At 63.3% G+C, this 25,294-nt stretch overlaps 1 protein-coding gene across 1 annotated transcript in view; it reads left to right on the top strand.

Moving 5' to 3' along the window:
• The window catches only part of COL7A1 (collagen type VII alpha 1 chain), a 29,884-nt gene extending 5,037 nt beyond the window's left edge, over window positions 1-24,847 (top strand). Inside the window, exons 15-120 of the mRNA XM_054281206.1 lie at window positions 85-213; window positions 298-444; window positions 608-733; window positions 803-946; window positions 1,028-1,153; window positions 1,227-1,373; window positions 1,454-1,582; window positions 1,660-1,806; window positions 1,974-2,093; window positions 2,178-2,324; window positions 2,400-2,536; window positions 2,618-2,744; window positions 2,822-2,965; window positions 3,036-3,193; window positions 3,286-3,327; window positions 3,468-3,494; window positions 3,610-3,654; window positions 3,866-3,958; window positions 4,273-4,344; window positions 4,634-4,669; window positions 4,744-4,797; window positions 4,994-5,062; window positions 5,147-5,260; window positions 5,559-5,585; window positions 5,730-5,783; window positions 5,900-5,962; window positions 6,084-6,143; window positions 6,285-6,320; window positions 6,446-6,490; window positions 6,688-6,723; window positions 6,825-6,869; window positions 6,976-7,011; window positions 7,091-7,117; window positions 7,218-7,247; window positions 7,421-7,492; window positions 7,590-7,649; window positions 7,746-7,781; window positions 7,917-7,997; window positions 8,122-8,157; window positions 8,457-8,501; window positions 8,590-8,661; window positions 8,786-8,830; window positions 8,935-8,961; window positions 9,038-9,079; window positions 9,668-9,748; window positions 9,901-9,936; window positions 10,032-10,067; window positions 10,153-10,233; window positions 10,408-10,443; window positions 10,603-10,674; window positions 10,873-10,917; window positions 11,101-11,136; window positions 11,281-11,316; window positions 11,408-11,512; window positions 11,671-11,706; window positions 11,886-11,921; window positions 12,090-12,137; window positions 12,256-12,291; window positions 12,534-12,665; window positions 12,800-13,009; window positions 13,102-13,137; window positions 13,284-13,328; window positions 13,496-13,567; window positions 13,689-13,733; window positions 13,874-13,936; window positions 14,023-14,067; window positions 14,429-14,464; window positions 14,746-14,781; window positions 14,966-15,010; window positions 15,222-15,254; window positions 15,410-15,472; window positions 15,557-15,592; window positions 15,680-15,760; window positions 15,848-15,916; window positions 16,001-16,036; window positions 16,129-16,170; window positions 16,303-16,347; window positions 16,880-16,924; window positions 17,041-17,076; window positions 17,186-17,245; window positions 17,371-17,496; window positions 17,630-17,701; window positions 18,076-18,111; window positions 18,344-18,403; window positions 18,556-18,600; window positions 18,677-18,712; window positions 18,825-18,860; window positions 18,949-19,005; window positions 19,208-19,279; window positions 19,529-19,600; window positions 19,687-19,722; window positions 19,802-19,882; window positions 19,956-20,009; window positions 20,224-20,277; window positions 20,352-20,414; window positions 20,503-20,565; window positions 20,837-20,953; window positions 21,305-21,382; window positions 21,462-21,515; window positions 21,715-21,763; window positions 21,860-21,973; window positions 22,328-22,417; window positions 22,766-22,849; window positions 22,942-23,058; window positions 23,610-23,777; window positions 23,891-24,847. Of these exons, the coding sequence (XP_054137181.1) occupies window positions 85-213; window positions 298-444; window positions 608-733; window positions 803-946; window positions 1,028-1,153; window positions 1,227-1,373; window positions 1,454-1,582; window positions 1,660-1,806; window positions 1,974-2,093; window positions 2,178-2,324; window positions 2,400-2,536; window positions 2,618-2,744; window positions 2,822-2,965; window positions 3,036-3,193; window positions 3,286-3,327; window positions 3,468-3,494; window positions 3,610-3,654; window positions 3,866-3,958; window positions 4,273-4,344; window positions 4,634-4,669; window positions 4,744-4,797; window positions 4,994-5,062; window positions 5,147-5,260; window positions 5,559-5,585; window positions 5,730-5,783; window positions 5,900-5,962; window positions 6,084-6,143; window positions 6,285-6,320; window positions 6,446-6,490; window positions 6,688-6,723; window positions 6,825-6,869; window positions 6,976-7,011; window positions 7,091-7,117; window positions 7,218-7,247; window positions 7,421-7,492; window positions 7,590-7,649; window positions 7,746-7,781; window positions 7,917-7,997; window positions 8,122-8,157; window positions 8,457-8,501; window positions 8,590-8,661; window positions 8,786-8,830; window positions 8,935-8,961; window positions 9,038-9,079; window positions 9,668-9,748; window positions 9,901-9,936; window positions 10,032-10,067; window positions 10,153-10,233; window positions 10,408-10,443; window positions 10,603-10,674; window positions 10,873-10,917; window positions 11,101-11,136; window positions 11,281-11,316; window positions 11,408-11,512; window positions 11,671-11,706; window positions 11,886-11,921; window positions 12,090-12,137; window positions 12,256-12,291; window positions 12,534-12,665; window positions 12,800-13,009; window positions 13,102-13,137; window positions 13,284-13,328; window positions 13,496-13,567; window positions 13,689-13,733; window positions 13,874-13,936; window positions 14,023-14,067; window positions 14,429-14,464; window positions 14,746-14,781; window positions 14,966-15,010; window positions 15,222-15,254; window positions 15,410-15,472; window positions 15,557-15,592; window positions 15,680-15,760; window positions 15,848-15,916; window positions 16,001-16,036; window positions 16,129-16,170; window positions 16,303-16,347; window positions 16,880-16,924; window positions 17,041-17,076; window positions 17,186-17,245; window positions 17,371-17,496; window positions 17,630-17,701; window positions 18,076-18,111; window positions 18,344-18,403; window positions 18,556-18,600; window positions 18,677-18,712; window positions 18,825-18,860; window positions 18,949-19,005; window positions 19,208-19,279; window positions 19,529-19,600; window positions 19,687-19,722; window positions 19,802-19,882; window positions 19,956-20,009; window positions 20,224-20,277; window positions 20,352-20,414; window positions 20,503-20,565; window positions 20,837-20,953; window positions 21,305-21,382; window positions 21,462-21,515; window positions 21,715-21,763; window positions 21,860-21,973; window positions 22,328-22,417; window positions 22,766-22,849; window positions 22,942-23,058; window positions 23,610-23,777; window positions 23,891-23,940 (7,370 nt within the window). The 3' untranslated portion in view covers window positions 23,941-24,847. The remainder of the gene's footprint in view (window positions 1-84; window positions 214-297; window positions 445-607; window positions 734-802; window positions 947-1,027; window positions 1,154-1,226; window positions 1,374-1,453; window positions 1,583-1,659; window positions 1,807-1,973; window positions 2,094-2,177; window positions 2,325-2,399; window positions 2,537-2,617; window positions 2,745-2,821; window positions 2,966-3,035; window positions 3,194-3,285; window positions 3,328-3,467; window positions 3,495-3,609; window positions 3,655-3,865; window positions 3,959-4,272; window positions 4,345-4,633; window positions 4,670-4,743; window positions 4,798-4,993; window positions 5,063-5,146; window positions 5,261-5,558; window positions 5,586-5,729; window positions 5,784-5,899; window positions 5,963-6,083; window positions 6,144-6,284; window positions 6,321-6,445; window positions 6,491-6,687; window positions 6,724-6,824; window positions 6,870-6,975; window positions 7,012-7,090; window positions 7,118-7,217; window positions 7,248-7,420; window positions 7,493-7,589; window positions 7,650-7,745; window positions 7,782-7,916; window positions 7,998-8,121; window positions 8,158-8,456; window positions 8,502-8,589; window positions 8,662-8,785; window positions 8,831-8,934; window positions 8,962-9,037; window positions 9,080-9,667; window positions 9,749-9,900; window positions 9,937-10,031; window positions 10,068-10,152; window positions 10,234-10,407; window positions 10,444-10,602; window positions 10,675-10,872; window positions 10,918-11,100; window positions 11,137-11,280; window positions 11,317-11,407; window positions 11,513-11,670; window positions 11,707-11,885; window positions 11,922-12,089; window positions 12,138-12,255; window positions 12,292-12,533; window positions 12,666-12,799; window positions 13,010-13,101; window positions 13,138-13,283; window positions 13,329-13,495; window positions 13,568-13,688; window positions 13,734-13,873; window positions 13,937-14,022; window positions 14,068-14,428; window positions 14,465-14,745; window positions 14,782-14,965; window positions 15,011-15,221; window positions 15,255-15,409; window positions 15,473-15,556; window positions 15,593-15,679; window positions 15,761-15,847; window positions 15,917-16,000; window positions 16,037-16,128; window positions 16,171-16,302; window positions 16,348-16,879; window positions 16,925-17,040; window positions 17,077-17,185; window positions 17,246-17,370; window positions 17,497-17,629; window positions 17,702-18,075; window positions 18,112-18,343; window positions 18,404-18,555; window positions 18,601-18,676; window positions 18,713-18,824; window positions 18,861-18,948; window positions 19,006-19,207; window positions 19,280-19,528; window positions 19,601-19,686; window positions 19,723-19,801; window positions 19,883-19,955; window positions 20,010-20,223; window positions 20,278-20,351; window positions 20,415-20,502; window positions 20,566-20,836; window positions 20,954-21,304; window positions 21,383-21,461; window positions 21,516-21,714; window positions 21,764-21,859; window positions 21,974-22,327; window positions 22,418-22,765; window positions 22,850-22,941; window positions 23,059-23,609; window positions 23,778-23,890) is intronic.
• The last annotated feature ends 447 nt before the right edge of the window (window positions 24,848-25,294 follow it).

The following is a 25,294-nucleotide window of genomic DNA, read 5'->3' as shown; positions in this document are numbered from 1 at the left end:
CTGAGTGTGGGGGCTGTGCTGAGTATGGGGGTTGTGCTGTCCAGGCTGTGCCACTCCAGCTGTGCCTCACGTGTCCCCTCACAGGCGTGGAGGCACCCGTGGGTGCTGTGTCAGACCTGCGGCTCGTGGAGGAGTCGGGCAGGCGGGCACGGCTGAGCTGGACCGCTGTCCCTGGTGCCACCGAGTACAAAGTGGTGCTGCGCAACACCCAGGGTGAGTCTGTGGGCAGGGCCAGGGTGGCACCAGGGGGATCCTGACAGCTGGCACCCAGCCGCTGCACTGCCCTCCTCCTGGCAGATGGCACGGAGAGGACGAGGCGTGTCCCAGGCAGCCAGAGGGGGCTGGAGCTCGGTGATCTGCGGGAGGGTGTCCCGTACCTGGTGCGTGTCTCGGCACTGGCAGGCAGCCGGGAGGGCAGTGCTGCCACGCTCACCGTCCGCCTCAGTAAGTCCACAGCAGGGTTTGGTGCCAGGAGTTCTGGTACTGCATGGTCCCACTCTGGCATGCAGCTGTCTCTATCCCCCTGCAACCCCTTGGGATGGCAGCCTGGCTTTGGGGTCCCTTTGGACTCCCCAGGGTGATGCTGTGGTGCTATGGGGTGGTGCAGAGTACCCAGAGGTGGGCAGCGTCTCAGATCTGCGGGTGATGGAGGCCGGTCCCAGCCAGCTGCGGGTCACCTGGCGAGGGCTGCCAGGTGCTGGGGGCTACCTGCTGACGTGGCAAGGCAGTGATGGTGAGTGTATGGACCATGGGGTACTGGGGCAGCACTGCTGGAGCCCTTCCTATCCCAGCCATTTTTCAGGTGTGAAGAAATCCCGCTTCCTCCCTGCTGACCCCACCACCTTCACCATTGATGGGCTGCACGCCAACATTGTCTACACTGTCAGTGTCTCAGCCATTGTGGATGGCCGTGAGGGCAGCCCTGTCACTGCCACGGGACGGATAGGTGAGGTAACCCCTACCTGACAGTGCTGTCTGGTGCCATCGGCTGTGACCCATGATGACAGTGGCCCTCTTGGTGTCACAGTGCCAGAGCAGGTGGGGAAGGTGACGCAGCTGGAGGTGCAGGCATCCAGGAGCAATGTTGCCCGTGTCACTTGGGTCGGTGTGCCAGGAGCCACTGCCTACCGTGTGGTGTGGAGCCGCAGGGACGGTACTGTGGGACGGGGATGGGGGTGGGCTGTGAGGGCAGCAGGGTGGGGGCCTCATGCCACAGTCCTTGGCAGGGGGTTCGGAGAACAGCCAGCGAGTTCCTGGCCACACCAACTCCTTCGACATCCCCAACCTGGAGGGAGGCGTCTCCTACACCGTGAAGGTGACGGCACTCATTGGCAACCGGGAGGGGAACCCCGTCTCCATTGTGGTCACCACCCGTGAGTGCTGGGGCAGGGGCCATCACCCCAGGATGGCACTGGGCACTCCTGTCCCTGACACCTGCCCCTCTGCCCCGCAGCGGAGGCAGTGCCCCCACGCCCCGTCAGCGGCTTCCAGGTGACCGAGGCCTCGGAGCACCGCCTACGCCTGGCCTGGCTGCCAGTGCCTGGCAGCACCGGGTACCGCCTGTTCTGGCGCCTGGCTGAAGGTAAGCACAGCTGACTGGAGCCCCTGCATCCCTGCCAGCCCCACCCGCACCCCCTCACCCCTCTCTGCCCCTGCCAGGGGGGCCCCAGCAGAGCCAGCAGCTCCCAGCCACCTCCAGCTCTTATACCCTGTCGGGACTGGAAGCAGGCCGGCACTACCACATCAGCATCACCAGCCTGGCTGGCGGCCGGGAGAGCGAGCCAGCCACCATCACTGCCATCACCAGTAAGGGACTGACTGACTGCCTGGGGCCAAGGCAGCATGAGCCCCCTGACATATGGCTTGAGCCCAGAGGGGCACCCAGGGATGGATTGTCAATGCATTGGGCTGGGGAGGGAGCACGCTGCGGGTTGCATCATGTAGCTGGGACACCCTTTCCTCCCCCTTGGTAGCTGCCCCGAGCCGCATCACCAGCCTGCGGGTGACAGAGGTGCAGAGGGATTCGGTGACTCTCACCTGGACCCCGGTGCCCGGTGCCTCTGGCTATGTCCTCTCCTGGAGCCCTCCCGCAGGTGAGACGAGTGGGTGGCCCCAGGACGGTGGGCGGCATCCCCGCAGGGGCCTGCTGATCCCTCTGACTGTGCCCTGGGCGGCAGCTGGTGGGGAGAGGGCGCGGACGCTGCCCAGCACTGCCAGCTCCCAGCAGGTCCCCGGGCTGCGCCTGGGCCAGCGTTACACCTTCACCCTGCGGCCGCTCCTGGGGAGCACTCCGGGAGCCGAGGTGTCCGTCAGCGAGCGCACAGGTACTGGGGGAACCTGCAGGGTGAGCTGGGCTTGTCTGCACCCTGGTGGTGGCTTCACCCCTTCCCATCCCGCAGTCTGCAGGGATGCCCTCGGTGACGTGGTGTTTTTGGTACACGGCACCCGCAACAGCTCCTCTGGAGCCAGCGCTGTGCGCACCCTCCTCTCCAACACCGTGTCAGCCCTGGGGCGCCTGGGCCCCGAGGGCACACAGGTAGGCTGCTGCCACAGCACTGGGGGAACGGGAGGGTTGTGGGTGGGCCCTGGTGCCCACTGCTCCCCTGCACCCTTGCAGGTGGCCCTGGCCACGTACAGCTACCGCAGCCTGCCCTGGCTGCTCCTGAACCGCTCCAGTGACCTGCCCGCCGTGCTGGAGCAGATCCGCACCATGCGCTACGAGGAGCCCAGCGGCAACAACATCGGTGAGGGGCGACTCTAGGAGCTGGGGCAGTGTTTCTGGGATCCTGCTGACTGTCCCTTCTTCCCTCTCCCTGTCTAGGGGCAGCCATGACCTTTGCCAGGACGTACCTGCTGAGTCCTGGCGCAGGGCGCCGTGCCGGGGTGCCAGCAGTGCTGGTGGTTCTGGCTGACAGCCCCTCGGGGGATGATGCCATCACTGTGGCCAGGGATGTCAAGGCTGGGGGTGAGGATTAATAGGGTCTCATCAGGGTGCGCAGGGACTTCTGTGGGTGCTGAGGGTGCTCTCTGCTCAGGGGTGCAGGTGCTGGCAGTGGGCATGGAGGGGGCAGACCGGGAGCAGCTCCGGCGCATGGTCACCAGTGAGGACCCGCGGTACCTCTACCATGGCAGAGACCTGGCAGAGCTGGAGGGAGATCTCACCGATGACCTCTGCACCATCATCTCCACCAGGGTAAGGGCCAGAGTAGCTTGGGGGTGTGGAGGGGGAGCAGCCCATGTAAGGTCTGATCCCTGGATTCATACAGGCTTGTCTTTTCTTGCCAGCCGGAGCCAAAGCCAAAGCCCTGCACTATGAAGTGCCCCAAGGTGAGCTTCTCAAGGCTGTGCCATGCTGTGCCACAGGTGCTCAGCATGGGTCATGGACCCCTAGCTGCTGACAGCAGAGGCCCAGTGGGAGTTAAGCACAGGAGTGCCAGTCCCTAACCCCTTCCCTCTGTCCCTTGCAGGGCGAGAAGGGAGAGCGCGGTGAGGCTGTGAGTGCTTTGGGGACACCCTGCCACCAGCTGGTGGCTTTGGGAGGTTTGCATGTCCCACACCAGGCTAACATCAGCTCACAGGGGATGCTCACTACTGGCCTTGTCTCTGCAGGGACTGCAAGGACGGATGGGACCACCAGGCCTCCCTGGGCAGCCGGTAATAACCTGATGGAGGGGGGCACAAGAGGGGCAGCTCCCTGCAGAGGGCAGTGCCATGGTCCCCATGTCCTCGTGTTCCCTGGTCCCTTTGTCCTGCCAGTGGGTGGGTGTGGGGCTAGGACCTGTCCAGCCCCTGCTACAGGGGTGGACAGGCAACACCTCTTGACCACCACCTGCCACCCAACCTGTCCTCTCCCCTGTGTCTCCAGGGTCGCCATGGGCTTCCCGGCTCTCCAGGACCACCAGGGCCACCGGGTCCACCAGGAGAGAGTGCCGAGGGTCCGGGCAGGAAGGGGGACAGGGTGAGTGCCTCTGGCCCTCACCTAGGCACCCCAGGATCTTTGGACAGTGACCTGGCTCCATGGGGCCTCTCGCTGCCCCTTGTCCCTTTGGTCTCCACACCTACGCTGGAGGAGAACTCCTGGTGAACAACCCCAGCCCCACGCTGCACCCTCACACCCCAGCTGAGCACATGGGGAAAGGCAACCTGGAACCCAGCTCTGCCTTGAGGCTGCCCTGAGCTCCCAGGGCTGGGGCCAGCACTGCCTGGGGCACTGAAGGAGTCTGCAGTGCTGGGGTACACCAGATGCTGGCATGATGCTCCTCTGTCCTGCAGGGATTTCCTGGAGCTGATGGGGCACCAGGAAGCCCTGGACGCCCTGGGAATCCTGGATCACCTGGGCAGCCCGTGAGTAAGGGTGTCCCGTGGCTTTGCTGCTGCACATTGGGCTCTCCATGGCCCTGCCTGCTCCCTGAGCCAGCCCCTGCTTCCCTGCTCCCTGTGCTGGGGAAGGCTCAGCAGCTGGCAGGGGCACTGCTGGCTCCTATGTGTGTATCCCTGGCAAAGTGAACTGTCTAGCCTTGCTTTGGCTGGCCATGCCATGCCATGCCGTGCCACCCCATTCCATCTCATCCCATCCCATCCTCACTCCCTGGCTGGCAGGGATGTGTTCACCTCGTGAGCTGTTGTTTTCTAGGGCATCCAGGGCATCCCTGGTCTTCGAGGGGATCCTGTGAGTATGGCCCCAACCCTCCCCAACCCTTCTCACACCCAACACCCCCCCTCATTCCCATCTTTCCTTCCCAGGGAACACGTGGGCCCACGGGACTCCCTGGCCCAAAGGGGGAGAAAGGTGACCCGGTAGGTGATGGGTGGGGGGCTGCCCCACAGAGGGGTCCCTGGGGAGCTCTGGGGACCCTGGTGGGCACAGCTTGGTGCCTGGCATCTCCTGGCCCCAGGGCCTCCCCTTCTCCCTGCCAGACCCCTGGCACTGTGGCCACAGCAGGGCACATGTGGCACACGTGGTCACTGATTTTTCCTCCCCATCCTGGTGCAGGGAGAGCCCAGGGTGCTCACGGATGGAGGGCAGGGGCTGCCAGGCCCGAGAGGGGAGCCAGGTGTGCCGGTAGGTGTGGGGATATGGGTGTGAAGGGGTCTCTGCCAGCACCCCAGCCCACACCTGAGCTGATGGAGCCTCTCTGTCCTGCAGGGCAGCCCTGGCCCACCTGGGATCCCTGGCCCACGGGGGCCCCTTGGTGACCCAGGCCCCCCTGGTCCCCTCGGACCCATGGGGCTACCAGGACCTCCTGGGGAGTTTGTGAAGGTAAATCCCCCAGTGCTGCATGGGGAAGGCTGGGGATGTGTGGGCAGAGGGATGGGGAGCAGGCAGCTGCTTGGAGCTGCTCCCTGTGGGCTCCTGCTGGCCCTGCCTGTGGGCTGTGCCTGCACAGGATGCTCGTGCCTGAGCTGATGCTGGCACTGGGCATTGTGGGGAGAGGCACATGGCGTGCACATATCCTCATGCCACTGATGATGGCTCTACCCAGTATGTTCCTCTCCTGTTCAAGGAGGGCATGGGAACAGCCCAGAACTGCCCTAATTTGCTTTTTTCACCCTTGCAGGGAGAGAAGGGTGACCGAGGGGAAAGGGTGAGTGGCTGTGCATTTCCCTGACTCCTCTACCCTACTGGATGGAGGTTCCTTGAGTGTCCAAGGGCACTGCAGCCCCTCAGGGTGCTGGGGAGGACTGAGCCCTCAGGGCAAGCACACAGGAGCTGACCTTTCTCTCTGCAGGGCCCCCCTGGATTCGTGGATGGGGCAGTACCTCGAGGGGACCCTGGACCCCCAGTGAGTTGAGCCCCCAGGCCCACAGGGCTGGCAGAGGGGATCAGGGCTGCACTGGCTGTGTGTGCCCAGGGCTGGGTCACATCCCAGGAGCTGAGATGGACCCTTCTCTCTTGCAGGGGCTCCCTGGGGACCCCGGGCCTCGGGGACCTGCTGGGCCCCCTGGGCTGAAGGGAGAGAAGGTGAGAAGGTGGCAGGGATGCTCCCCACTGGGGCTGGGCCTCTCACCACTCTGAGTGAGGATTCCCATCTAATGGGCATCCCTGTGTCATGAGCATGGCTCTCACCTTTCCGCACCCCCAGGGTGATGGCACAGAAGGTTTCCCAGGATCACCCGGCCGCCCCGGGGACCCAGGAGACAGGGTGAGTGTCCTGGGAGAAGGAAAGGCAGGCAGGAGCTGCCCATGCCAAAGCCAGGCCCTGAGCTTGAGCCCTCCTGCGCTGGGCAGCCTGGGCATTGCCTTGTCACACCAGAGGTGACAATGTCTCCCTTCTCCTCTGCAGGGTCCTCGGGGGCCGCCGGGGGAGCAGGGCAGGAAGGTGAGTGGTGCAGGGACCCAGGGATGCTCCTGCCATGCCTTGGCAGAGAGAAGGGGATTCTGGTTCTGTGCCAGCATGTCCCCAAAGGTCCTGCTGCCCCTGACCCTTTGTTCCTCCTGTACCAGGGAGACCGTGGGGCGCCGGGCGAGCTGGGAGAGACGGGCGAGAAGGTGAGAGGTGCCCAGGCAGGGTCCTGGTGTCCCTGGGAGCTGCTGGCGGCAGTGCCTGGGCATGGCTGCCACAGCCCAGGCGTCTTGGGTGTGATCCAGGGCTGACTCGCGAAGAGCTCTGGGGCAGTGTGTGAGATGGGGGCAGTGTGATGCAGGGGGAGGAAGGCTCCCTGAACCCTCCTCTCTTTGCTCTGCAGGGAGACCGTGGTGTGCCAGGCCCACAGGGTGAGAAGGTAGGTGCACCTAGGGTGTGGTGGAGTGATGCCCACTCTGCCCTGGAGCAGCCAGGGGGTGGCAGGATGCCCCACACCTTCCTCTTCCTCCTCTCGTGCAGGGTGAGATGGGAGCCCCCGGACACCCGGGGCCATCAGGCAGAGAGGTGAGTCGGGGTGGTGGCTGTGCTGCTGTGGAGCCAGGGGCTGCCATGCCCTGGGTGCACATTCCCAGGCACTGCCAGCCCCCTGAGGTCTCTGATGTCACCACAGGGCGCTCCAGGACCGAGTGGCCCCCGGGGGGAGAAGGTGAGGGCAGAGGAGGGTCCTGGTGGGGTGGCAGGGGTCTGTGGGGAAGGGGCTGGCAGTGACACCTGTCTCTCTGCAGGGTGACCCAGGACCACCTGGCAGGCCAGTAAGTGATGCTGCCCAGCAGCTCCAGCTCTTCCTGCCCCAGCCCTAGCACAGGGAGCCATGGGCAGTGCCCAGCATGGTCTCCTCTGCTTCCCCTGCAGGCTCCCAGTGTGGCTGGTGTTGGAGAGAAGGTAACCCTGGCCCAGCTGTGCCCTCCAACCTCTGGGCATGGCTGTGGGCATGGCTGTGGGCATGGCTGGGGACGGGGATTGCACAGCTGGGCTCATCCTGGTCCTAAGCCTGGTGCATAGCTGTCTTGGGTGGGGAAATGGGTGGTTTGGGGTGCTGATTTTGTCTGCTCCAGGGTGACAGAGGTTTCCCAGGACCAGAAGGACCTCCTGGCCCCAAGGGTGACACAGGAGATAAAGGTGCCCGTGTGAGTACTGCCTTGAAGATAGCAAGCACAGGGCACAGCCCTGCCCAGCCTCATGGTGCCTGTGCTGTTGCTCCATGCTGTGTCCTTCCATGTTTAGGGTCCCCCTGGCCTGAGCATCCCCGGGCCAGCTGGCCCCAAAGGCGAGCAGGGCGATCGGGTGAGTCTGGGGGCACCCTGGGGACCCCTCCCCTGGCCTGTGCTCACCGAGCTGCCCCTCCCCAAGTGACGCCTGCTCTTCCTCTCCAACAACCAGGGCATCGTTGGCCTCACAGGCAGGAGTGGCCCAAAGGTGATGTCACTGCCCTTCCATTCATCTGTCTGTCCATCTGTCTGTCTGGCTCTAGAGGGGCTGTCCCTGCAGCTGTGCCCCTTCTCTGCCCAGCTGCCCAGCCTCTGCCTGACTGTTGTCCCTTCCCCTGCCTAGGGTGACCCAGGAGAGCCGGGGGAGAAGGGGGAGCCGGGCCGAGCGGGAGCCCCGGGGCAGCCGGGGCTGCGAGGCAAGGAGGTAGTGTGGGACACGGGGCTCTGGGCACTGTGGCCCTGAGCACAGCGGGGCTGCCAGGGAGCAGGGGGATGCTGCTGACTTGTGCTCTTCTCTCCTGGCCGGTGCCCACTGATTTGTGCCTCAGGGAGAGCGAGGAGAGAAAGGTGACGAAGGCACCCCGGTGAGTGAGGGTCCCCAGGACCGCTGCCCCTGTTCCCCCTGCCCCTGTTCCCCCTGCCCCTGCTCCCACTCCCCCTGCTCCTACTGCCCCTGTTACCACTGCCCCTGTTCCCACTGCCCTGGTTCCCACTGCCCCTGTTCCTACTGCCCCAGTTCCCACTGCCCCTGTTCCCCCTGCCCCTCTTCCCTCTGCCCCTGTTCCCCCTGCCCCTGTTCCCCCTGCCCCTATTCCCCCTGCCCCTGTTCCCACTGCCCCTGTTCCCCCTGCCCCTGTTCCACTGACCCCCTCTTTCCCCACAGGGAGAAGCAGGCCTGCCTGGCAAGCCTGGAGACAGGGGTCCCCGGGTGAGTGCAGGGCTGCTGGGCACCCTGGGCAGGACAGAGCCTCATGGCCTCTCCTGCTAATGCACAGCTTCCCTTTGCCCCCACCCAGGGCCTCCCTGGCTACCGTGGCCCCCCCGGGGAGAAGGGTGACCTGGGGGACCCAGGACCTGAAGGCAGGAATGTGAGTAGCCCCTTGTGTGTGCTCCATGGACACCCACCAGCCCTCACAGCTCACTGCCCCACAGGACCCACACCCCACGGGTCCCCCATTCCCTCCCCTCTGACTCCATCCCTCTTTCCTGCAGGGCAGCCCTGGAGCACCAGGGAGCAAGGGTGACCGTGGGGACCCAGTGAGTGATGGCAGGGCCACACGTGGTCCCCCACCCCAGAGCCAGCTGTGCCCTCCCCAGGGCTGTGCCAGCTCCCCTTAATCTTTCCCTTGCCCTTCTTTCAGGGGCCTCCCGGACCCCCAGGACGAGTTGTAAGTTCTGCCTCCCTGTTCTCCCTGCCCCTGGGCTGGTGTCCAGCCCCATCCACAGCTCCTCTCTGCCCCACAGGTGGATGTTGGGCCCGGAGGAGTGGGGGTAAAGGGTGAGAAGGTAATGACTGAGTGCTTGGGATGCTGGCGTGGGATACCCCTGCTGTCCTCTGGGCTCTGCCTGCCCACTGGGATCCATCAAGCCCTCCCTGCCCAAAACAGCCTCTGCCACGAGCAGCTGATGTGCCCCACGACTGAGAGGCACATGGAACTCAGGGCACAGGGGCTGACACTGATGCCCTGTGATGGAGAGGCCCTGTAGGGCTGAGGTTTCCAAAGGAGCTGGTGTGCTCCTGGCTCCCCAGCCCCACAGGGGTCCCATGGCAGCACCCAACTCTCTGGGCATTCTGCTTTTGCATCCCAGCTGAGGCTCAGGACAGTTTTGGCCACAGGTTGTGCCCTGTGCAGGGTGGCACTGTGTCCTCAGCAGTGGCTCCTGGCTCAGCAGGTGCCTTTCTCTGCAGCCACTCCCTGACCCCCACTGCCCAGCAGGAGCTGCACTGAGCCCAGCCACCTCATTTTCAGCCTGTGCCTCTTATTTTGAGACTGTTCTTCTCACCCCAGCCCTAAACCACACAGCACCAGCACTGTGCACTCTGGCGCAGGCTTGGTACAGCACAGCTCTGACCACTATGCCCTTCCCTGGCAGGGGGACCCTGGGGACCCGGGCGAGGACGGTGCCAAGGGTGCCCGGGGTGATGCTGGCTCCCCTGGCGTGCCTGGAGAGAGGGTAGGTGCTGGGTGCTGGGGCTGCTGTGGGGGGCACTGGGCAGCATCAGGGGTGATGTTCTGCAGAGCTGGGGGTCCTGGCCTGCAGGCACTGCCTGCTGAGCAGCCAGGATCCCTCCATGCCCCACTGCTGAGGGTGTCTCTTTTTTGCAGGGTGTGGAGGGCCCTCGTGGCCCCCCTGGCACACGAGTGAGTGTCCCCTTTCCCATGGGGTCTGAATGGGGACCCCGCCCTGTGCAGCTCCTGGTAATGGGAGATGATGCTCACTTCTCTTTGGCCTGTAGGGTGATCCTGGGGACCGAGGCCTGCCAGGAGAGAAGGTGAGAGGGCTGGGGGCTGAGGGCTGCCCCACAGCACTCCCATCCTACCCCAGAGCTCCCACCACCCTTCCCTGCTCTCCCACAGGGGGACCGTGGCCCGCCAGGGCTGGATGGCCGCAATGGGCTGGAAGGCAAACCTGGGCCCCCAGGGCCTGCTGGGCTGAGGGTGAGTGTGGGCCAGCCTGGGGGAAGCTCTGTGCCTGGGTGGGAGCTGGGGGGCACAGGGATGATGGAGGTGCTGTCCCCATGGACACCCCCTGCTCCAGGCTGGGGATGCTCTGCAGGGGGAGCCTTTGGCAGGGTAGCAATGTCCCTGTCCTCACCTCCTCCTTGTCTGCAGGGGGACCCGGGGAAGCAGGGCGATCCTGGTCGGGATGTAAGTACCTCTGGAGAGGGCAGGTTTGGGCTGTGTTCCTGCTGGGGCCACCAGTGTCCTGTGCCATGCTTCTCCCCTGTCCCCAGCAGAGTGCCACTGCCAGTGACACTCCCTGCTCCCAGGGCTGCCCTGTGCTCCCACCATCTCCTTTCCCCACAGGGGCTGCCTGGGCTGCGTGGGGAGCAGGGACCCCCTGGCCCCGTGGGTCCCCTGGGGCCACCTGGCGTGCCTGTGAGTACCACCAGCTGCACCCTAGGGACACATCCTGTCCCATGCCCTCTGTGGGTCACAGCTGGATCCATCTGGCAGGGCTCACCCTGTGCCCCGCTCCCCCTTCCCTGCACCTTGAGGCTCCAGTGGGGCCCAGGCACCCCTGGCTGGGGTGGGACAGCCTGGGGGGCTCCCTCACTGCCTTTCTTTTCCTGCCAGGGCAAACCCGGTGAGGATGGCAAACCTGGCCTGAATGGCAAGAATGTGAGTAGGGGAAACAGGGCTTGACTCTGGGGCTCTCCCAGGATGCTGAGGGATAGTGATCCCAGTACAGCGTAAGGGAAGGGGGGCGTGTGGTAAAGAACCCTCATGCTCTGAGCCATCCTCGGGTTTGTACCCATGTTGAGAGAGTTCAGTGGGGCACTGACAGGCAGCCTTCGTTCCCAGGGAGAAGATGGGACACCAGGAGAGGATGGGAGGAAGGTAAGGAGGTGATCCATGGGTGGTTCCTGTGTGGTCCCCATGTGATCCGCACAAGCCTGGTGGCTCCACCCTGCCCAGACCAGGAGCACCCTCCTGGGGCAGTGCATGGGCAGCATCCCTCCAGCTGCTTTCTCTCCTGCTTAGGGAGACAAAGGTGATGCAGGACTGCCTGGGAGAGAGGTGAGTACTCCCCAGGGAGGAGTGTGTAATGGGGTGCTGGGTGCCTGGCCCCTCAGGCACAGACCCTGGGGTGACGCTGCTCTCTCGGCAGGGCCGCAGCGGTGCCAAGGGCGAGCAGGGGGACAGAGGTGTGCCAGGCCCCCTCGGCCCCCCGGGCCTCCCCGGCGTCCCAGGGCAGGTTGGCCCCCCAGGCCAGGTGTGTAGTTCTCTCTCCACCCCATGGTGCCCCTCAGCACCAGACCCTGGAGTCCAGACTGCTCTGAGGCAGGCAGGACCCCCATCCATGGCTGCCTCAGGGCACTGCCCTGTGTCCGTGGGAGCTGGCTGCTATTGTGTCACCTCTGTGTCTTCTAGGGCTCCCCAGGCCTCCGTGGGGTTCCTGGACCAAAGGTAAGTGTGCTCCTGCCCCCCAGCCCCCCAAGGCAAAGGTCTGGGGAGGGAACCACATCCCAGAGGGAATAAGTCCCTGGCAGGAGTCCCCATCCCAAAGATAACAGGGCTGGACCCTGGTGCTGCAGCTGGTGCTGGGCAGCCTGACTGCTCCCCTTGAACCCTTTGCTGTGTTTCAGGGGGACCCAGGGGAGCCTGGACTGCGAGGGGAGCCGGTGAGTACCCAGCACTGAGCCTGACAGGCTATGAGCACCCCAGTCACAGCCACAGCCCCTGGCAGGCAGCAAAGTGTTAACTCTGAAACCTACCAAGGGAGAGCACTGCTCACCCCTTCTGCTGCACCTCTGTGCATCTTCCCATTTCCTCTTTTCCTCCAAACCTAGGGGCGACCTGGCAACCCTGGAGCACGTGGAGACCCTGGCACTACAGTGGTGAGTCCCTACCCTGACCTGCTGTGCTGGGGCAGCAGCCTCAGCCCTGGGGGACAGAGAACCATCCACAGCCTCTGTGGTGGGAACCTACTTTGTTTTAAATGTCTTTTTATTGCAGAACATTGAACGTAGCCTGGAAGCACTTGGCATCAAGGTGTGTATTTCCTCACTGTCAGGCTGGGGCTTTTTCCTGCCACATGGCAGCAGGAGGAGGGTATGGCAGGTGCTGGGGGATCCGAGCAATTTAGGACGGGTTGGCAGGACTGTGGGGTGCTGCTGCAGCTGGTTCCATTTATGCTCTCTCCTCTTTCCCCATGTTGATGGGGCAGCATCATGGGCTGGGGCTGAGGATGGTGTTCAGCAAGGGCTGATGGCACCTGTCTTCTTCCCTCCCAGGTTTCATCCCTGAAGGAGCTCACGGGTGCCTATGATGGCAGCTCAGACTCGTTTCCGCCGGCCATCGAGCGGCTGCGGGGCCAGAAGGGCTCTCGGGGGGATCCAGGAGAAAGGGGGCCCCCGGGCCGAGAGGTGAGTGGAGCCAGGCTGGATGCCAGGCCCCAGCACTCTGCCCCACTCCTGCTTTCTGGGCTGGCTGGGTATTCATGCAGACGGCTCAGCCCCGCCTCAGGGCTGGCTCTGGCAGCGCAGCTTTTGTCTTGCAGGGCTCCTTAGGCTTCCCTGGCGAGCGAGGACCCAAAGGTGACAAGGGAGACCCAGGTACCCCCGGCCCCCAGGGCCCCATGGGCCGGGCCGTGGGTGAGCGGGGGCCCGAGGGCCCGCCTGGGCAGCCAGGGGAGCCTGGCAAGCCAGGCATTCCTGGGGTGCCGGGCCGGGCTGGGGAGCTGGGGGAATCCGGGAGGTCCGGCGAGAAGGTGAGTGTGTGTGGAGGTGTGGGGTGAGTCTGGGGGACCTGCTCTGGGGGCCTGGGGACAGCCCCGTGACAGCCACCACGGTGTTTGCACAGGGCGACCGAGGCGAGAAGGGCGACCGAGGGGAGCAGGTGAGCTGGGACATGGTGCCCTCCATCCCCTCTGGTGCTGTGCCCCTCTTGAGGGGATGCAGGGCTCTCTGTGGGGCAAGCAGATGCCCATTTCCTCTACTCTCCCATGCCCTTTGACACTCACCCTATTTCTCCACCCTTCTCAGGGAAGGGATGGCTTGCCTGGACCCCCGGGGCCCCCAGGGCCCAAGGTAGGTGATGGCTGCTGCTGGGGATCATCATCAAAATGCCAGCCTGCCCCTCTGGGGATGGATGGCCGCATCCAGTGCCTTGGCTCAGGGGCCTGGGGAGGGCTTTGCCCCTGAGGGATCCTTCCTGAGGTGCCCTGGGTGCTGGCCCTGACTTTGCCTGCCCACAGGTGGACGTGGTGGAGGGCAGCCTGATGGGCCTCCCGGGGGAGCGTGGCCCCATTGGACCCAAAGGAGCCAAGGTGTGTGGCTGGTCTGAAAGGAGAAAGCAGCTGAGATAACCAAGCTGGGGCAGCATCATGGGCTGGGGCCGAGGATGGTGGTCAGCAAGGGCTGATGGCATCTGTCTTCTTCCCCTCACAGGGTGAGCCCGGAGCTGAGGGCGAGCGGGGACCCAAAGGAGACAAGGTCTGAGGTTATAAGTCTCCCCTGTCAAAAGGGAGCAAAGCCCTGGGTGAGGGCACTGCTGGGCACAGCCCTCAGCAGCCCTGGGAGGCCATGGGAAGGTCCCTGCCTGCCCTGTGACCCTGTGCCTGTCCCCACTGCAGGGTGAAGGTGGCTTGAGGGGTGACCGAGGAGAGCCTGGCGAGAAGGGCAGGGACGGCAGCCCGGTGAGTGCCACACTGCTCCCCTGCCTGGCACTGCCCCCAGACCTGCCTGGCACTGACCCCATCCCTGTCTCCATCCTTTGCTCCAGGGCCTCCCGGGTGAGCGAGGGCTGGCAGGTCCTGAGGGGAAGCCGGTGAGTGGAGATATGGTGGAGAGATGCAGGCTGGGACTGGGGGAGCTCCTGTGGTGTCACACCAGCCAGCACCAGCAGGAGTGTTTCTGCCTAATTCACCTCCTTCTGCCCATGCAAGGCCTGGGATTTGAGGGCCTCTTCGTATTCCTGCCCCTCCTGAGTGTTCTGGCTGGGTACCACACTGGGAATGGGGGAGCACCCCTGGGGGGCAGCAGGGCTGTGTGGAAGTGTGGGTTTCCCCTTGCCCACTGACCGTGATGTGGTTCTTTGCAGGGCACGTTGTGGTTCCCTGGGGGGCAGCAGGGCTGTGTGGAGGTGTGGGTTTCTGTTTGTTTTCTGACTGTGATGTGGTTCTTTGCAGGGCGTGCCAGGCTTCCCTGGCGTGCTGGGACGCCCGGTAGGTGTCTGTGTGTCTCCCATGTCCCCATGTCCCACCATCTCAGCGCACAGCTGGGGGCTCCTCGCTGTGAATGCTTGGTGAAACCGTGGGGGTCACCTTGCTGCTGGGCTGGGTTCTTGGCCCCCTGCATCCTAGCAGGACCTGTTCAAGCTTGTCTTACTTGGTGCTTACAAGAGCTGCTGGCACTGTCTGGGTCTGCTCTCCCTGGGGACACCCCCTGCTCCCACTGGGGAAAACCCACTTCTGCAGTGATCCCATTTCTTCCTCCGTCCCTCCAGGGTAATCAGGGAGAGCCAGGACCCCCAGGACCTCCGGTAAGGAGCCACCTTGCACCATGTGTCATGTCACTGTCATGCAAGGATGGTGTCAGCCAGGGTGGGCATTCCCCAGGGAGCAGAGGTGGGGTGGCACTGCTGGGACTGAGTGGTCCTGCTGCCCCCTCCCTGCTCTGTGCCACCAGCAAGTGCCACCCCAATAATGTCTCCTTGTCCCCTGCAGGGCAGCACTGGCCCCCCAGGGACCCAGGGCCCAGCTGGTGCCAAGGTAAGGCAACTGCACTGCCACTCCAGCCTGGCAGAGGGAAAGGGTGCCTTGCCAGACTGGGAGCTGGAGGGTGGGCCACATTTCAGGAAGTTTTGGGCTGGGGGAGGGACATTTGGCTGGACCCCTCCTGGATCCAGCTATGAAGATGTGCCTGTGACCACAGTAGCTGGGTGGTTGGGGTGGTCAGGCTGATGCAGTGTGTTCTTCCCAGGGTGATCCAGGGGAACCTGGCTCCAGCATCCGTGTGAGTACTCATACTCCCTGCCTGTACCCACCTGGCTGCCCAAATCCATCCAGCCTCCCCAAATCAGCCAGTCCCACCCCAACACACCTTCCCACGGGGGCAGCCGAGGTCCTGGCTGTGCCATCCCCTCTCTGATGTGGCTGTTTCCATTGCAGGGCTTGCCTGGCCCCCAGGGCAACATGGGCCTGCCAGGACCCCTTGGCCCCCCTGGCCCAGGGGTAGGTGTTTGCAGCACCCCAAATACCCTTTGGCTGCTCCTGGTGCTGGGATGCTGCCTGATCTCTGCTCATGTCTCCTTGCAGGGCCCGCCGGGTGTCCCTGGGCTGCCGGGACAAGTGGTGAGTGTGTGACCCCCACACCTGGCTGCCATCAGTGAGGGTGCCTGGGCTGCCTGCACAGCCCAGCCCCACTGTCACTGCCTGCAGGGGGAGAGTGGGAAGCCAGGAGTGCCAGGCAGGGATGGTGTGCCAGGGAAGGACGGCGAGGCAGGAATGCCAGGGAAGATGGTACGGACGTACTCACCCTGCCCCATCCCCACTCAGCTCAGCCTGGCTTTCTGCAGCCAAGGCTGAGGGCTGTGCCACTTGTGCCAGGGCTTACCCGGACCTTCAGGGCCTGCTGGTCCCAAGGGAGAGCCAGGGGATGCTGGAGCCCCAGGGCAGGTGAGTGCAGAGCTGCCTTGGCCAGGATGAGGGGAGCATGCCTGTGCAGCCCTGCTCACCTGCCCACTTTGTCCTCTGCCCCAGGCCATCACCGGCCCCCCTGGAGCCAAGGGAGAGAAGGTAAGGACCAGGCTGGGAGGGCTGGGCTGGGCAGGGGTGTGCTGGGCCCTGGCACCCACAGTGGGCACTGAGCACCCATGTGTGCCCTGCAGGGAGAGCCGGCGCTGCTGGAGGGTGTGCTGCTGGGAGAGCCCGTGAGTCACTCCCACTACCCTCATCTTCCTCATTGACCCTTCCCTGTCATAACCTTATCCACCACCCTGGCCTTGTGAGGGGCCAGCCAGCCCTGTGTGTGCCCTGTGCCCTGACACTGCTGTCCCTGACAGGGCTCCAAGGGTGACCGAGGCTTGCCAGGCCCCAAGGGCGACAAGGTGAGCACTGCCCTGGGGGTCACTGGGGAGGGGTCGTGTGGTCCTCAGCTCCCTGGCTGCTTGGCCACCCTGTGAGGATCTAGCTGCAGCTGCTTGTCACAGACATCTTTTATGAAAAAACCTTTCCTTAGGGTTTTTTCTCCTGAGAAGCTGAGAGGCCTCAGGAACAAAATGTAAAATGATTATCTGCTGCTGTGGAATGCAACAGGTGCATCTTTGATTGGTCCATGGTGGTTGTTTCTAATTAATGGCCAATCACAGTGCAGCTGGCTCAGACTCTCTGAGAGTCAGAAGCTTTTGTTATCACTCCTTTTCTATTCTTAGCTAGCCATCTGATGAAATCCTTTCTTCTATTCTTTTAATATAGTATAGTTTTAAAATAATATATACATCATAAAATAATAAATCAAGCCTTCTGAAACATCAGATCCTCATCTCTTCCCTTGTCCTGGGACCCCTGTGAACACCACCACAGCTCCTCCCCCAGTCCATAATCCCACACATCTGCTTTTTCCTTCTTTTTCCCTGCCAGGGGGAGCCAGGAAAGTTTGGAGAGCCAGGAGATCCTGGGGAAGATGTGAGTAGGAGACATATTGGGGTGGATATTGGAGACAGAGGATGCTGGTGGGGGCTGGCATCTGTGCCCCTGCCACCTACTGCCCAGGTCCTCCTGGGGGCTTGGTGTCTTCACAGGGAGCCAAGGGGTCCTCTGGAGCCAAAGGGGAGAAGGTATGTCCTCCCTGCCCCACCCTGGGGGATGCTCTGGGTGGCACGATGGCCCTGGCACCCCTGTGCCCCCAGCCTGGTGATGTGCCACATGCTCTGTGCCACCTTGCAGGGATCAGTGGGTGTCGGTGCACGGGGACCACCAGGGCAGGATGGGCCTCCAGGTCTGAAGGTAACCCCTGTCCCCATGTCACCCTGGCTCTGATCATGTCCCTGATGCCCCAGTGATGCTCTGGCTTGGCTGGCTGAAGGAAAAGCAGCTCCTGAGGAGCTTCATCTTGTACTTCCCTACCTCAGGGTGACACCGGCCTGCCAGGATTGCCAGGACCCCCAGGCTTGGCAGGCCCTGCTGGGATGCCAGGACAGCCAGGCCTGAGAGGGGACAACGGACAGCCTGGCCCTCCAGGTCCCCCAGGAGAGAGGGTAAACACTTCAACCAGAACATGGCACCACTGGTCCTGGTGACCCTGGGCCCTTGTGCAGTGGCACTGAGATCCCTGCAAGCCCCACTGCTTCCCAGCCCCAGGCTCTGCCCATTCCTGCTTCCTCCCTGCAGGGTCTGATCGGCTTTCCAGGCAGGGATGGCGCTGCTGGACCACCAGGACCTGTGGGGCCCCCAGGGCCCGCTGTGAGTATGGTGGCACAGCATTCCTGGGGCTGTGGGCTCTGTCCTGCTGGCTCAGACAGGCTGGCAGGGACAGCTGGCACCTCCCTGGGCCCTGGGGCAGGCTGGAGTATGCAGTGCCATGGTGGGACTCTCAGGGATGTTTTACAGGGTGCAGGCTGCTGCTGGAGTGTGCAGTGCTGTGGTGGGACTCTCAGGGATGTTTTACAGGGTGCAGGCTGCTGCTGGAGTGTGCAGTGGCACTCTCAGGGATGTTTTACAGGGTGCAGGGTGCTGTTGGAGTGTGCTGTGGCCTGGTGGGACTCTCAGGGATGTTTTACACGGTGTCTGGCATTGCTTTCCTCCTGTGGCTTGCTCACCCTTCTCCTTTCTTTTAGGGCATGCAAGGGGCCCCTGGCCTGAAGGGTGACAAGGTAGGACCAGGGGCAGCCCTACAGCATGAGGGGTGGGAGGTTGGTTCCCTTGTGGAGTGTCCCTGCAGCCTGCTCACCCCTGAGGGTGCTGAGCCCGCTCTGGATGGTGGCACATGGCACCCAGAGAGCTGGTGGGGACTGTGGGGTGTCCCTGGCATGTGGGGTGTCTGGCAGGGCTGGGAGGAGCTGTGGGCAGTGAGGATGGGGATGAGTTCCTGCCTTCCTCTGGCAGGGGGCTCCAGGGGCTGGGCTGCCGGGAGCCAGAGGTGAACGTGGTGACCCAGGACCACGGGTAGGTACTGCCACAGTCCCCATGTCCCCACAGCCAGGGACAGGAAGGCTCATGGTGCCTGACAGGTCCCTGAGCCAGAGCTGCAGCTGTCCCTGGCCTGCGGTGATGCTGGGGTGCCCCAACCCCCTTCTCACATCCCTTCCCCCTTGCAGGGTGAGGATGGACGCCCAGGGCCAGAAGGGGATCGTGGGCCAGCTGTAGGTACCCCCCTCCCTCAGCTGCACCCTGCTCTGGGGGATCCCTCCCTGAGCACTCCTCTCTTGTCCCCCACAGGGCGTGCCTGGGAACCGTGGGGAGCGTGGGGACAAGGTAAGGGACTCTGTGCTGGGGACAGTGATGCACCTGCAGGTACTGGGGTGCTCAGGGAGGTGCTGCTGCTCCCTGCTGTGCATCACTGCAGCATCTCCCCTCATCCTCACAGGGAGACCTTGGGGCCCCAGGACCCAAAGGAGACAAGGTGAGTCCTTGGGGAGGGGGCAGTGGGGAGGCACGCAGCAGGCCCTGGCCCCCTTCTCACCCCCCCTCTGTCTGCTTTGGGTGCACAGGGTGATACTGTGGTGCTGGAGGGGCCGCCAGGAGCACGGGGCAGCAAGGGGGAGCCGGTAAGAGCTGTCCCTGTCCTCCCTCTCCTCATCCTTCCTGTCCCTGTGGGAAGAGCTGGGGGAGCTTTTCCCCGCTGGGGGACCCTCCCTGGCAGAGTGTATTGTCCCCTCTCCTCCAGCCACCCCACAGACCCCATGTTCCTGCTCCAACCCTGAGCTTCTCCTCATCCCCTGACCCCTCCCTGTGCTTCCTCCTTTGCAGGGAGAGCGTGGCCTGAAGGGCACAGAAGGGGACAAGGGGGACAAGGGGGAGCAAGGCATGCTCGGAGAGAAGGTACAGGGCTGGGGGGAGCTTGTGCAGGGCTGGGAGCTGCTGGGGTGGGGATCATTGAGGGCAAGGGACAGGGCAGGGGACAGAGGAAGCAGGGCATGACAGCATCCCTGTGCCCTCTGTGCTGCTGTTGCAGGGACATGGTGCAAGGGGACCATGGCCTGGAGGTGACTGTGGCTGTGCTGTGGCCATGCAGAGGCTGTGGCTAGAGCTCTCCCTCCTAGCCTGTGCTGATCTGGGTTTCTGTTGCAGGGCACGAGGGGTGAACAAGGAGAGAAGGGCTCCATGGGCTTCCCTGGGGCACGTGGCCCCAGTGGGCAGAAGGTATGAAGCTGGGCAGCCCCACTGCTGGGTTTGCTGGGGGGCACCATCCCCTCAGCTGCCCTGACTGGTGTTTCTGCCTTCCCCAGGGAGAGGTTGGAGCACCAGGAGAGCCTGGAGAGCCGGTGAGGAGCTGTGTCTGTGCCTCTGCCACCCCTGTGCAGGGCAGGAGCAGACCCTGTCACACTCTGTGCTCTCCCACAGGGCCAGCCTGGCCGTGATGGCATCCCCGGGGCCCGGGGAGACAAGGGGGACATGGGACCCCTGGGCATGCGTGGCCTCAAGGTGGGTTGGCTTCTCTGGCAGCCAGCATTCTCCAGTGCTGGCTTGGCAGGGCTCTGACTTCCCATCCTTGCAGGGTGAGCGGGGCATGAAAGGTGCTTGTGGCCTCAATGGGGACAAGGGTGACAAGGTGAGTGGGTGCCTGCGGGGTGCTGCAGGAGCCTGGATGGTGCCTGGGGGCTGTGGCCCTTTGGATCCCCTCCCTCAGCCAGGGGAGTGGGAGATGGCTGAGGCCACACCTTGCCCTGTGACAGGCTCAGGGGTCCCCTCCTCTGCCTGTGGCTCTGGGGTGAGCACTGAGGGGTGAGGGACTGACTGCCCTGCCTCTCTCCTGCCTGCTCTAGGGAGAGCCAGGGATCCCAGGGCGCCCAGGGCTGTCAGGGAGGAAAGGAGAGCCGGTAAGCACCTCAGTGACAGCAGGGTGGGACAGGAAAGCATGGCTGGGGGCTGATGGACACTGCTTTGTCCCCAGGGAGAGCTGGGCCTGTCAGGACCACCAGGCATTCCTGGAAAGGAAGGGCTCATGGGACCCAAGGTAGGTTAGAGCAGTGCTGGAAAAAGCTGTGCTGGCACTTCATCCCCCTGCTGTGTGTCCCCTGCTGCCTGTCCCTTCCTCTTTGCAGGGTGACCGGGGCTTTGACGGGCAGCAGGGAGCCAAAGGAGACCAGGGGGAGAAAGGAGACCGGGTGAGCAGGCTGCAAAGGGATGGGATGCATTGCACCACACTGCTTGTACCAGGACACAGCCTTGGTTGGAACCACATCAGAGCCTGGTGCTCCCAGAAGAGTCATTCAGCGCTGCTCTAAATTATGGCACTAAGCAAAGACTGAGAACAGTTCCCTGCTCTTTATCAGGAGGCACCAGTGCTGGTTTTTGGGGGGTCAGAGGATATCCATGGCATCTGCTCTGAAGCTGGGGGCTCTGATGCCCCTGGCCTGACCCTCTGCTCTCCTCCAGGGTGCCCCAGGCGTTATGGGTGGCCCTGGTCCCCGGGGCAGTGACGGAGCTCCTGGCCCCCCTGGGCCCTCAGGGAGCGTTGGCCCACGAGGTCCTGAGGGCATGCAGGGCCAGAAGGTAAGGCCTCTCCACAGGTGACTGCTCCCCTGGGGCTCTGGGGATGGGAGGGCCCAATTCCCCTCGTGGGTGAGGGGTGGGTGGCATCTGGAGTCATATTCCAGCTCTGTCCTGCCCTCCTAGCTTGCTGGCTTGTGTCCTCCCTTGTGTCCCCCTGCCCAGGGGATGGAGTCTGAGGGAGGGAGTCTGGAACCCTGCTTGTCCTTGAGTTGGGCTGGAGCTGTCCCCATGCCCACCTGCACTGGCATCCCTGGGGTGCAGGCCTGGGGAAAGCAGCACCTCCATGGTGCTGGGGGAAGCAGAGAGGCTCCAGCAGCCAGCAGGCAGATGCTGAGCACGTGTCCTTTGCAGGGGGAGAGAGGCCCCCCAGGACAGTCAGTGCCCGGCGCACGGGGCATGCCTGGCATCCCTGGTGAGAGAGGAGAGCAGGTAAGTGTCTGGGTGCCTGGCCCTGCCTGGATGGGCTCCAGCCAGGGCCTGCTTCCCACCTCCTTTCTGCTGTCCCCAGGGCAGTCCTGGCACCCACGGGCCCCGTGGGGAGAAGGGGGAGCCAGGCATGACGGTAAGGAGCCAGAAGCAAGCCCTCAGGCTTGTAGCACTCAGGTCACTGTGGTGGGAAGGGGTGCTGGATCCATCCCACTGCCACTGAGGGAGGGGTTGCCCTCACCTCTGGGCTCTGCTAGACCCTGGAGAAAGGGCTTTTCCTCCTCTTGAACTGCACCACCCCCCATTGCTACCCTTGCCCCTCGTGTGCCCGGCAGGAGGAGGAGATCCGTGCCTTCGTCAGGCAGGAGATGAGCCAGCACTGTGGTGAGCATCCCCCCTGCTGCCCTGGGGCTGGGGGCACACCCTTACCTGCTCCCCTCTCTGGACTCTGCCCCTGACCCCACCCTGTCTCTCCCACAGCCTGTGGTGGCCACTTCCCACGGCACCAGGACTCACGTGAGCACTCAGGTTGCAGCTCTTCCTTCCTATCCCCCTGCTCCAAACGTGTGGCACAAAAGGAGCCCTGGCACCCAGGTGTGCCACTGGTTTTGGGGAGCTGGAGGTGGCTGGCACCCTCCATGACCCCTCAGTCAGGGTCATCATCAGTGCAGGGCCCTGCACAGGGAGAAGGGATGGTGTGTGGCAGAAATGATGGCACAGGGATCCCAGGGACAGCTGGGATGGTGCCAGTGGGGTCTGGGTGCTGCCAGCATCTGCCCAACTGAGGGGATCCCAGGAGCTGTACCCCTTCTATTCTTGGGTGTCAGAACTGGGGCAGGGGTCTTGCAGGGATCAGCAGTGCTGGAGGGAAGGGTAGGCTGGAGGAGTGGGATTGGAGGGATGGAGGCAAAGGGTGGGCTGGGATGAGGTGGGTGCTTTCTCTCCAAGGAGGCTGGGGGGCTCAGGCCAGGAGCAGCTTCCACTCTGCCCAGGGAGCAGGAAGAATCGTCCGCCAGGAGAGCGAGCAGGACCAAACAGGTGATGGAGAGTCTGGAGGGTCTGTGAGATCTGGTGACACGGGCATGTGTGCCTCCCTGTGCCCTCCCCCGTCCGTGTCCTGCTGGGCTCTCAGTGGCTGCTCTCTCTGGGCCTCCCCTGCCTGTGCCTCCTCCAGAAGCCCCCATGGCAGCTCTGGTCTGTGGTGCTGACAGGGGAGGGGGAATCTCCCCACCCACCATCCCTGTGCATGTATCCTGTCAGGCTGCAACAGGGTTGGGCAGTGCTGCACTGCTCCACACCTGAGAGGGGTGGTTTTCCCTTGGGAAATAAGGGGAAAGCAGCCTAGACTCCTTTGCCTGTTCCCTGATTCCTGTGTCCCCTTGACAGGATCCTTCTCCACTCAGCCATTCCTTGCTAGCAGCGCTCACGTAGTCCCTGTGCTCAAGTTGTCACATGCTGAGGACAATGAGGGTGTGTCATCCCTGTGCTTTCAGTCCTTGTCCCCCTTTTTCTGTGCTCCATGTGTGTGGTGAGGACTGCTCACGTGTGGTGCTGTCTCCCAGGGCAGGACAAGCAGGTCACGCTTGATGACGACGACCTCGCCTATGACATGGAGGGAGAGGAGGATGACTACGACGAGGTCCCGGAGATGGACAGCTTGGAGCAGCCCACAGGGGATGGTGAGCTTCCCTGCACTCACCTGGCACTCAGAGATAAGCTGTTGGGGGAAACCATGGAGCTGCCCCGGGTTTTGCTGGGCAGTGGGTCCCTGTGCCATCTGTCTGGGGGATTTGGGGTTTCCAGCCCTCTTGCTGGTACCTGGGAAGGTTGCACCTTCTCTGTCACTGTGCTGCCCACACCATGCAGACCTTGTGCTCTATCCCCCTCACTGAAGCCATCACCAACAGTGATGGGTGCTGTGCTGGGCTGGTGGGACCTGCTGCCCTGGCAGGTTTCCTGTGCTCTGGTCATGAGCCACAGAACAGATCCCAAAGGCCCCAGGAGATCTGGGAAGGGGTGCTGTAGCCATCATGTCCCCATCTCTTTGCCGGGAGATGTCCCTGCAGACAGAATGGAGTCTCCTGCCCTCAATTCCAGCACTTGGACAGAGCACAGAGAGTCTCCTCCAGCCAAACCCTTCCCATGCTCAGCCTTGTCCTTCTGGGCTTCCCCTCCTGTGCCTGGTGGGTCTGGCATCCCTGCCTGCCCTGACAGCAGGGTTTGCCCACAGCTGAGCCCTGCAGGCTGCCCCTGGATGAGGGGCACTGCCAGCGCTACACCCTGCGCTGGTACTACAACCAAAGAGCCACCGAGTGCCGGCCCTTCGTCTACAGCGGCTGCCAGGGCAACCCCAACCGCTTCCAGAGCAAGGAGGAGTGTGAGCTGCACTGCAGGACAGGTGGGCAGGGCTGGGCACTGCAGCACCTCCACCCTGTGCCCCGGGCTCAGCCCTGCAGAGCTGGGGACAGCGCTGCTCCCCGAGCTCTGACAGCGCCTCGCTTCTCTCCACAGCTTCCCGCGGCAGTGCTGGCAGCAAGGAAGGAGGGCAGCCAAAGCTGTAGGTGCAGGCAGTGTCTGGGCAGGCTGGGCTGCCTGGAGCTGGCCCAGCTGCTGCCCTGGCCGGGGCTGGGCTGCCCATGGAGGCAGCAGCCATGTGCCCACCAGCCCCAGCAGGAACCTGGTGCTATTTCTAACCTGTCTTTATGCTGCTCGTGGGTTTTTCATTTCATATCAGTGTATTGTCATTAAGGTGAAATTTATGTCAAATGGGAAACTGCCTCCCAGCAAGGCTCTGAACCCCCTTTCCCACTGGGCTGTTCTCTGTTTGATTTTTAAATTATTTCTGGCCAACAGAAGGGTTCTTAGCCCTGTTCCCTCTCTCTGAAAGCAGAGGTAGGACTTGGCATAGTTGGGCTCCCTCCCCTCCCATAATACCCTTGTACCCTTTCCTGCCCCCCACAGACCCCCAAACTCCCTCTCTGTTCCCTGTCTCTGCTGGGAGAGCTGCCCACATCCCTGTGCCAGGCAGTGCCTCCCTGCACAGCATCCCTCACCCTGCAATGAGCTCCATCTGAATAAATTTCACCTTTACCTCAACTAGGGCCCAGTTCCCCTTTTGTGGCTGCGATGGTTTGGCAATGACCTGTGGGGAGACTGGAGGCTCTTGCCGTGTGCTGCCCTCCAGCTCACACATCTGCCAGCAGCACATCTGGCTTTAACCTGGGGGATCTCACCTGCCCCCCCAGGCCTGTCAGGGACACCCTGAGGATGGTGCTATGTTAGAAGCAGTTCCTGCTCGCCCACACTTACTCTCAAAGGCTTTGTGAATGTGATGTTGCAGCCCCTGCTTCCCCCCATGCCCAGGGCTGGGTAGGGACGTGCCCTTCACTGCCCCAGAGCCCCAGGGCTGCTGGCTGGGCTGTGTGGCCCCACACGTCCTGCTGTTCTCTGTGTATGTTATATACAGCAAATGTCTATGTGTACCAATGCAGGGGGATGTGTATTAAAGCTGTGCTCACAGGGACATGTCACATTCTTGGCTCGTTCTGGAGATGCCTGTGGAGTTTGGGGACAGCTCTTGACTCACCATGCCCCCTGCCCCTGCCAGCTGGGCTGCCCTCTGCAGCTGCCCACTGCACTGGCTGGCAGGGCTGGCTGAGGTCCCTCACCCTCCCAGGGAGCCCAGTGCCCCATCCCTGTGCCCAGCACGTGCCCAGCTGATGCAAGCCAGGCCATGACCCCCTGTGCAGGCCCTGACGTGTCAGCACGTGGCTCTGTGCTGCTGCATGACGTGCTGTGTGAATCAGTGCTGCCAGCTAATTTTGGCTACTGGGTGTGAGTTCCTGGCTGTCCCTGGGAGGAGGAACAAAGCTGGCATTATTTCTGTTCCCTGCTGTCCTGGGGAGAGTGGCATAG

This window comes from Melozone crissalis, unplaced genomic scaffold, assembly GCF_028551555.1.
Source record: "Melozone crissalis strain CALT ecotype California unplaced genomic scaffold, PUWL_Pcris_2 ptg000029l_1, whole genome shotgun sequence".
Taxonomy (NCBI): Eukaryota; Metazoa; Chordata; class Aves; order Passeriformes; family Passerellidae; genus Melozone; species Melozone crissalis.
Note: the sequence above shows the minus strand (reverse complement) of the source record. Positions and strands in the feature narration are given on the sequence as shown.